General features: G+C 55.8%; 1 protein-coding gene across 1 annotated transcript; it reads left to right on the forward strand.

Moving 5' to 3' along the window:
- Positions 1-79: 79 nt before the first annotated feature.
- On the forward strand, positions 80-6,842 carry LOC142359249 (sodium/glucose cotransporter 2-like; the record flags this gene model as incomplete). The annotated part of the gene is given in 7 exon segments (XM_075411955.1): positions 80-187; positions 2,292-2,442; positions 4,305-4,473; positions 4,551-4,652; positions 4,654-4,767; positions 5,394-5,478; positions 6,676-6,842. Coding segments are annotated over 7 exon segments (896 nt in total), but the record flags the coding sequence as incomplete, so codon positions are not given.
- Positions 6,843-9,779: the final 2,937 nt, after the last annotated feature.

Consider the following 9,779-nt stretch of genomic DNA (forward strand, 5'->3'; position numbering starts at 1 on the left):
TCACGCCCCCCGGAGCCCCCCCGCGGCCCCCCCCCCCCCCGCCGCCGGGGGGCTCCCCTGACTCTCTGGCGCCCCCCAGAGGTCGTGGGCTGCGCCGACCCCCAGGGCTGCCGGCGGGCCTGCGGCGCCCCCGCAGGCTGCTCCAACGTGGCCTACCCGCGGCTGGTGCTGACGCTGCTGCCGCCCGGTACGGCCCCTGCTGGGGCGCTATTAGCGTTATTAGGGCGTTATTAGGGCGTTATTAGCGTTATTAGGGCGTTATTAGCGCGTTAATAGCGTTATTAGGGCGTTATTAGGGCGTTAATAGCGTTATTAGGGCGTTATTAGCGTTATTAGGGCGTTATTAGGGCGTCATTAGGGGCGTTAATAGCTTTATTAGGGCGTTATTAGCGTTATTAGGGCCTTATTAGGGCGTTATTAGCGTTATTAGGGCGTTATTAGCGTTATTAGCGTGTTATTAGGGCGTTATTAGCCTTATTAGGGCGTTATTAGCGCGTTAATAGCGTTATTAGGGCGTTATTAGCGTTATTAGGGCGTTATTAGCATTATTAGGGCGTTATTAGGGCGTTATTACGGCGTTATTAGGGCGTTATTAGCGTTATTAGGGCGTTATTAGGGGGTTATTAGCGCGTTAATAGCGTTATTAGGGCGTTATTAGCGTTACTAGGGCGTTATTAGGGTGTTATTAGCGCGTTAATAGCGTTATTAGGGCGTTATTAGCGTTATTAGGGCGTTATTAAGGGTTATTAGGGCTTTATTAGGGCGTTATTAGCGTTATTAGGGCGATATTAGGGCGTTATTAGGGGTTATTAGGGTTTATTAGGGTGTTGTTAGCCTAATTATGGCGTTATTAAGGGCTATTAGGGCGTTATTTGCCTAATTATGGCGTTATTAGGGGTTATTAGGGCGTTATTAGCCTTATTAGAGCGTTAATAAGGTTTCTTAGGTCATTATTAGGGATTATTAGGGGTTATTAGGGCGTTATTAGCCTTATTATGGCGTTCTTAAGGGTTATTAGGGGTTATTAGGGTGTTATTAGGGAGTTAAGAGCGTTATTAGGGCGTTATTAAGGGTTATTAGGGCGTTATTAGGGGTTATTACGGTGTTATTAGCAGTATTAGGGTGTTAGGGCGTTAATAGCGTTATTAGGGGTTTATTAGGGTTTATTAGGGGTTATTAGGGCGTTATTAGGGCGTTATTAGCCTTATTAGGGCGTTATTAAGGATTATTAGGGCGTTATTAGGAGTTATTAGGGTGTTACTGGGGCGTTATTAGGGGTTATAAGGCATTAGTAGCGTTATTAGGGCGTTATTGGCCGTATTAGGGCCTTATTAGGGGCTTATTAGCGATATTAGGGCGTTATTAGGGTTATTAGGCGTTATTAAGAGTTATTCGGGCGTTACTAAGGGCTTTCTAGAGCTATTAGGAGGCTATTAGGGGTTATTAGTGCTATTAGGGGGCTATTAGGGGGCAATTAATGCTATTAGGAGGCTATTAGGGGCTATTAGCGCTATTAGGGGCTATTAGGGGGTAATTAATGCTATTAGGAGGCTATTAGGAGGCTATTAGGTGCTAATTAATGCTAATAGGAGGCTATTAGGGGCTATTAGGGGGTTATTAGTGTTACTAGGAGGCTATTAGGGGCTAATTGATGCTATTAGGAGGCTATTAGGGGCTATTAGAAGGCTATTAGGTGCTAATTAATGCTAATAGGAGGCTATTAGGGGCGATTAGGGGGTTATTAGTGCTATTAGGGGGCTATTAGGGGCTAATTAATGCTATTAGGAGGCTATTAGGAGGCTATTAGGTGCTAATTAATGCTAATAGGAGGCTATTAGGGGCTATTAGGGGGTTATTAGTGCTATTAGGGGGCTATTAGGGGCTAATTGATGTTATTAGGAGGCTATTAGGAGGCTATTAGGGGCTATTAGGGGCTAATTGATGCTATTAGGAGGCTATTAGGCGGCTATTAGGGGGCTATTAGTGCTATTAGGAGCCTATTAGGGGCTAATTAATGCTAATAGGAGGCTCTTAGGGCTATAGGCTGGGATATTAGTGCTATTAGGAGGCTATTAGGGGCTAATTGATGCTATTAGGAGGCTACTAGGTGCTAATTAATGCTATTAGGAGGCTATTAGGGGCTATTAGGGGACTATTAGTGGCTATTAGCGGCTATTAATGAGCTATTAGCGCATTCGTAGAGGTTATTGGGGGTGACGAGGGGTATCGGGGGGCTGGGGGGGGCTGCTGGGGGGTTCCCCGCTCTGACCCCGCCCCCCCCGCCCCCCCAGGCCTGCGCGGGCTGATGCTGGCGGTGGTCCTGGCCGCCCTGATGTCCTCCCTGGCCTCCATCTTCGCCAGCGCCGGGGCCCTCTTCACCCTGGACATCTACCAGCGCCTGCGGCCCAGCGCCGGGCCCCGGCACCTCCTGATCGCCGGCAGGTGGGGGGTCCCGGGGGGCAAGGTCGGGGGGACGCGGGGTCAAGGTCGGAGGGGACCCAGGGGTCAAGGTCGGAGGGGACCCAGGGGTCAAGGTCAGAAGGGACCCAGATGTTCGGGAGCTCAGGTCAACCAAGTCAACGGGCATCAACGGGTCTTGAGTGGGACCAGGGGGTCAAGGTTAGAAGAGACCTGGGGGTCAAGGTTGGAGGGGGACCCAGGGGTCAAGGTCAGAAGGGATCCAGGGGTCAAGGTCGGAGGGGACCCAGGGGTCAAGGTCAGAGGGGACCTGGGGGGTCAAGGTCAGAAGGGACCCAGACGTTCGGGAGCTCAGGTCAACCAAGTCAACGGGCATCAACGGGTCTTGAGTGGGACCAGGGGGTCAAGGTCAGAGGGACCCAGGGGTCAAGGTCAGAAGGGACCAAGGGGTCAAGGTCGGAGGGGACGCAGGGGTCAAGGTCAGAAGGGACCCAGGGGTCAAGGTCAGAGGGGATCCAGGGGTCAAGGTCAGAAGGGACCCAGACTTTGGGAGCTCAGGTCAACCAAGTCAACGGGCATCAAGGGGTCTTGAGTGGGACCAAGGGGTCAAGGTCAGAAGGGACCAAGGGGTCAAGGTCAGAAGGGATCCAGATGTTCGGGAGCTGAGGTCAACCAAGTCAACGGGCATCAACGGGTCTTGAGTGGGACCAAGGGGTCAAGGTTAGAAGAGACCTGGGGGTCAAGATCAGAGGAGACCAAGGGGTCAAGGTCAGAGGGGACCCAGGGGTCAAGGTCAGAAGGGACCCAGACGTTCGGGAGCTCAGGTCAACCAAGTCAATTGGGATCAAGAGGTCTTAAGGGGGACCAAGGGGTCAAGGTCAGAAGGGACCAAGGGGTCAAGGTTGGAGGGGACCAAGGGGTCAAGGTCAGAAGGGACCCAGGGGTCAAGGTCAGAAGGGACCCAGATGTTTGGGAGCTCAGCTCAACCAAGTCAATGGGGATCAAGGGGTCTTGAAGGAAACCAAGGGGTCAAGGTCAGAAGAGACCAAGGGGGTCAAGGTCGGAGGTGACCCAGGGTCAAGATTGGAGGGGATCCAGGGGTCAAGGTCAGAGGGGACCCAGGGGTCAAGGTCAGAAGGGGACCCAGACGTTCAGGAGCTCAGGTCAACCAAGTCAACGGGGATCAAGGGGTCTTAAGGAAAACCAAGGGGTCAAGGTCAGAAGGGACCAAGGGTCAAGGTCGGAGGTGACCCGGGGTCAAGATTGGAGGGGATCCAGGGGTCAAGGGTGGAGGGGACCAAGGGGTCAAGGTTGGACGGGACCCAGGGGTCAAGGTCAGAAGGGACCCAGGGGTCAAGGTCAGAAGGGACCCAGATGTTCAGGAGCTCAGGTCAACCAAGTCAACGGGGATGAAGAGTTCTTGATGGAGACCTGGGGGGTCAAGGTCAGAGGGGACCTGGGGTCAAGGTCAGAAGGGACCCAGGGGTCAAGGTCGGAGGGGAACCAAGTGGTCAAGGTCAGAGGGGACCAAGGGGTCAAGGTCAGAAGGGACCCAGATGTTTGGGAGCTCAGGTCATCCAAGTCAACGGGGATCAAGGGGTCTTGAGGGAAACCAAGGGGTCAAGGTCAGAAGGGACCAAGGGTCAAGGTCGGAGGTGACCCGGGGTCAAGATTGGAGGGGATCCAGGGGTCAAGGTCAGAGGGGACCCAGGGTCAAGGTCAGAAGGGACCCAGATGTTCAGGAGCTCAGGTCAACCAAGTCAACAGGGATGAAGAGTTCTTGATGGAGACCTGGGGGGTCAAGGTCAGAGGGGACCTGGGGGTCAAGGTCAGCGGTGACCCCGTGTCCCGGGGGTCCGGGGGTGACCGCGGGGGTCCCGCCGCAGGCTCTGGGTCCTGGCCATGGTGGGCCTGAGCCTGGCCTGGCTGCCGGTGGTGGAGGCGGCGCGCGGTGGCCAACTCTTCGACTACATCCAGGCCATCGCCAGCTACTTGGCCCCGCCCGTCGCCGCCGTCTTCTTCCTCGCCGTCTTCGTCCCCCGCGTCAACGAACCCGTGAGTGACCCTGGGGTGTGGGGGGGGGAGGGGAACAGCCCCCCCCCCATCCCCACTGAGCCCATCCCCCACCCTAGGGGGCTTTTTGGGGGCTCCTGGGGGGGCTGGGTCTCGGCCTGGCCCGGTTGGTCCCCGAGGTGGCCCTGGGGACGGGGACGTGCGGAGCCCCCGGCCGCTGCCCCCCCCCTCGTCTGCGGCCTTCACTACCTGCACTTCGCCGCCCTCCTCTTCCTCGCCACCGCAGTCATCGTCGTCGCCGTCTCCCTCTGTTACCCGCCCATCCCCCGCCAACACGTCAGTCCGGGGGGGGCGGGAGCTGGGGGGGACCCAGATATTGGGGGGGGGACCCAGATATTTGGGGGGGGGGACCCAGATATTGGGGGGGGGGACCAAGATATTTGGGGGGGGGACTCAGATATTGGGGGGGGGACCCAGATATTGGGGGGGGTACCCAGATATTTGGGGGGGAACCCAGATATTTGGGGGACCCAGATATTGGGGGGGGGGACTCAGACATGGGGGGGGGGCCCAGATATTGGGGGGGGACCCAGATATTGGGGGGGGGACCCAGATATTGGGGGGGACCCAGATATTGGGGGGGGGGTTCCCAGATATTGGGGGGGACTCAGATATTGGGGGGGGACCCGGATATTGGGGGGGGGACCCAGATATTTAGGGGGGACCCAGATATTGGGGGGGTCCCGGATATTGGGGGGGGGACAGAGATATTGGGGGGGACCCAGATATCGGGGGGGGACCCAGATATTGGGGGGGGGGTCCCAGATATTGGGGGGGGACCCAGATATTGGGGGGGGGGTCCCAGCTATTTGGGGGGGACCCAGATATTGGGGGGGGTTCCCAGATATTGGGGGGGGAGCCCGATATTTGGGGGGGGACCCCCACGTTCCGCCCTCCCCCAGCTCCATCGCTTGGTCTTCAGCCTCCGGCACAGCCGGGAGCCGCGGGTCGACCTCGACCAATCCAAGGACGAGGTCCAGCTCCAGGGTAGGAGACCTCGGGGTGCCGGGGAGGGGGACCCCCAGAATCCCGGGGGGGGGACCCCGGGATCTGGGGAGGGGACCCCGAGGTCCGGGGAGGGGACCCCGGGATCTGGGGAGGGACCCAGGGGGCCAGAAAGGGGACCCAGAGGTCCAGGGAGGGGACCCAGATATTTGGGGGGGGGGAACCAGGGGTCCGGGGAGGGGACCCCAGAGTCCCGGGGGGGACCCCAGGATCTGGGGAGGGACCCAGGGGTCTGGGGGGGGACCCCAGGATCTGAGGAGGGGACCCAGATATTTAAGGGGGGACCCAGGGGTCCAGGATGGGGACCCAGATATTTGGGGGGGGACACACACCCCAGTGTCTGGAAAGGGGACCCAGGGGTCTGGGGAGGGGACCCCAGAATCCCAGGGGGGACCCCGACATCCAGGGAGGGGACCCCAGAGTCTCAGGGGGGACCCCGGGATCTGGGGGGGGGACCCAGGGGTCTAGGGGGGGGACCCCAGAGTCCCAGGGGGACCCCAGGATCTGGGGAGAGACACAGGGGTCTGGGGAGGGGACCCAGATATTTGGGGGGGGGGGGACCCCAGTGTCTGGAAAGGGGACCCAGGGGTCCGGGGGGGGGACCCCAGAATCCCAGGGGGGACCCCGACATCCAGGGAGGGGGACCCAGATATTTGGGGGGGGGGACCCCGACATCCAGGGAGGGGACCCCAGAGTCTCAGGGGGGACCCCGGGATCTGGGGGGGGGACCCAGGGGTCTAGGGGGGGGACCCCAGAGTCCCAGGTGGGGACCCCAGGATCTGGGGGAGGGGACCCAGAGATTTGGGGGGGGACCCTGGGGTCCAGGAAGGGGACCCAGATATTTGGGGGGGGGGGGACACACCCCAGTGTCTGGAAAGGGGACCCAGGGGTCTGGGGAGGGGACCCCAGAATCCCAGGGGGGACCCCGACATCCAGGGAGGGGACCCAGATATTTGGGGGGGGGACCCCGACATCCAGGGAGGGGGACCCCAGAGTCTCAGGGGGGACCCCAGGATCTGGGGGGGGACCCAGGGGTCTAGGGGGGGGACCCCAGAGTCCCAGGGGGGGACCCCAGGATCTGGGGAGGGGACCCAGATATTTGGGGGGGGGCACCCAGGGGTCCGGGTAGCCCCTGAATCTCCCCCTCCCCCCCCCCCCAACCCCCCCTATTTCTCCCAGATGTGGAGGCGGGGCCTGCCGGCCAGGGGGCGGAGCCTGGGGCGGAAAGGGGCGTGGCCGAGCCGCCGGCCCCGCCCCCCGAGCCCCCGGTGTGGAGCCGCGTGGTGGACGCCAACGCCTTGATCCTGATGGCCGTCGCCTTCTTCCTCTGGGGCTACTTCGCCTGAACGCCCCCAAAATCGTGGAAAACGCCCCAAAAGGGGCCGGAGCACCCGACCGACGCGGAAACGGCCCCAAAATGCCCCGAAACGGCGCAAAATCTGATTAAACTGCCCCAAAATGAGCCCGAAATGCCTCGAAACGCCACAAAAAAGAGCTCAAAATGGCACCAAATGAGCCCAAAATGCCCCCAAAGAGCCCAAAATGAGGACAAAATGCCCCAAATTGCCCCAAAATAACCCCGAAACAGCCCAAAATGACCCCAAAAGAGCCCCAAATGTCCCCAGAAGACCTCAAAATGTCCCCAAATGCCCCAAAATGCCCCCAAATGAGCCCAAAATGACTCCAAACAAACCCAAAATGACCCGAAACGAGCCCAAAATGCCCCAAAATGAGCCCAAAGTGTCCCCGAAAGAGCTCAAAATGGCCCCAAATGAGCCCAAAATGAGTCCAAAATGTCCCAAATTGCCCCAAAATGACCCCAAATGAGCCCAAAATGCCCCCAAGAGCCCAAAATTAGTCCAAAATGCCCCAAAATGACCTCAAATGAGCCCAAAATGACCCCAAAGAGCCCAAAATGCCCCAAAATGTCCCCGAATGAGCTCAAAATGTCCCCAAATGAGCCCAAAATGAGTCCAAAATGCCCCAAATTGCCCCAAAAATGACCCCAAATGAGCCCAAAATGCCCCCAAAAGAGCCCAAAATTAGTCCAAAATGCCCCAAAATGACCTCAAATGAGCCCAAAATGTCCCCAAAATAGCCCAAAATGAGTCCAAAATGCCCCAAAATGTCCCCGAATGAGCTCAAAATGCCCCCAAATGAGCCCAAAATGCCCCCAAAAGAGCCCAAAATGTCCCCAAAAGAGCCCAAAATGAGTCCAAAATGCCCCAAAATGTCCCCGAGTTAAAAATGTCCCCAAATGAGCTCAAAATGACCCAAAAGAGCCAAAATGAGTCCAAAATGCCCCAAATTGCCCCCAAAATGACCCCAAAATGAGCCCCAAATGACCCCAAACGAGCACAAAATGCCCAAAATGAGCCCAAAGTGTCCCCGAAAGAGCTCAAAAAGTCCCCAAATGATCTGAAAATGCCCCAAAATGCCCCCAAATGAGCCCAAAATGACCCCAAATGAGCCCAAAATGCCCCAAAATGAGCCCAAAATGCCCCAAATCGCCCCAAAAATGAATCCAAATGACCCCAAATGAGCCCAAAATGCCCAAAAATGAGCCCAAAATGCCCCAAAATGTCCCGAAAGAGCTCAAAATGGCCCCAAACGAGCCCAAAATGCCCAAAAATGAGCTCAAAGTGTCCCCAAAAGAGGCCAAAATGCCCCCAAAAGAGCCCAAAATTAGTCCAAAATGCCCCAAAATGTCCCCGAAAGAGTTCAAAATGTCCCCAAATGAGCTCAAAATACCCCAAAATGTCCCCAAAAGAGCCCAAAATGAGTCCAAAATGCCCCAAAATGCCCCAAAATGACCCCAAATGAGCCCAAAATGAACCCAAAAGAGGCCAAAATGCCCCAAAAGAGCCCAAAATGCCCCAAAATGTCCCCGAAAGACCTCAAAATGGCCCCAAACGAGCCCAAAATGCCCCAAAATGACCCCAAATGAGCCCAAAATGCCCAAAAATGAGCCCAAAATGAGTCCAAAATGCCCCAAATTGCCCCAAAAATGACCCACAATGAGCCCCAAATGACCCCAAACGAGCCCAAAATGCCCAAGAATGAGCCCAAAGTGTCCCCGAAAGAGCTCAAAATGCCCCCAAATGAGCCCAAAATGCCCCAAAATGAGCCAAAATGAGCCCAAAAGAGCTCAAAATGACCCCAAATGAGCCCAAAATGCCCCAAAATGAGCCCAAAACCGAACAAAAAAAACTCCTGGAATGCCTCAAAAGGAGCCCGAAACCCCCAAAATGAGCCCAAAATGCCCCCAAATCAGCTCAAAATACCCCAAAATCGCCAAAAATGAACCCAAAAGACCCTAAAAACGACCCCTAAATTAACCCAAAATGCCTCAAAATGCCCCAAATGAGCCCCAAATAACCCCAAACCAGCCCAAAACGAACCCAAAATCCCCCCAAATGAGCCCCAAATCCTCCAAGAGCCCCAAAAAACCCCAAAACGAGCCCAAAATGCCCCAAAACGAGCCCAGAATCCCCCAAAACGCTCCCAAAGGAGCCCCAAATTAACTCAAAATTCCCCAAAACACCCCAAAATGAGCTCCCAAAATCGGCTCAAAATACCCCAAAATAGCCAAAAATGAACCCAAAAGACCCCAAAAATGAGCCCAAAAGGCCTCAAAATACCCCATAATGAGCCCCAAATACCCCCCAAAAAGCCCAAAATGAACCCAAAATGCCCCAAAACGAGCCTGAAATGCCCCAAAATGAGCCAAAATGCCCCCAAATCAGCTCAAAATACCCCAAAATAGCCAAAAATGAACCCAAAAGGACCCAAAAATGAGCCCAAAATGCCTCAAAATGTCCCCAAAATGAGCTTGAAATGCCCCAAAATGACCCAAAATGTCCCCAAATGAACCCAAAATACCACAAACTAAACCCAAAATACCCCAAAATCCCCCCAAATGAGCCCAAAATTCCCTAAATGAACCCAAAATGCCCCCAAACGAGCCCCAAAGACTCCAAAAACGCCTGAAAACGCCCCAAAATGTCCCAAATTCCCCGAAATCTCCCCAAATTCCTCTCAAATGCCCCAAATTCCACCAAAAATGCCTTAAAATTCCCCCAAATTCCCTAAAATTTCCCCCAAATTCCGCTCCAATGCCCCAAATTTCACCAAAACGCCCCAAAGGGACCCAACCCCCCCCCAAATCCCTTCAAATGCCCCAAATTTTGCCAAAATGCCTCGAAATATTTCAGAATGCCCCCAAATCCTGCAAAATGCCCCAAATTTCACCAAAATGGCTCAAAAGCCCCCAAATTCCCTTC

Source organism: Opisthocomus hoazin, unplaced genomic scaffold (genome assembly GCF_030867145.1).
Source record: "Opisthocomus hoazin isolate bOpiHoa1 unplaced genomic scaffold, bOpiHoa1.hap1 HAP1_SCAFFOLD_209, whole genome shotgun sequence".
Taxonomy (NCBI): Eukaryota; Metazoa; Chordata; class Aves; order Opisthocomiformes; family Opisthocomidae; genus Opisthocomus; species Opisthocomus hoazin.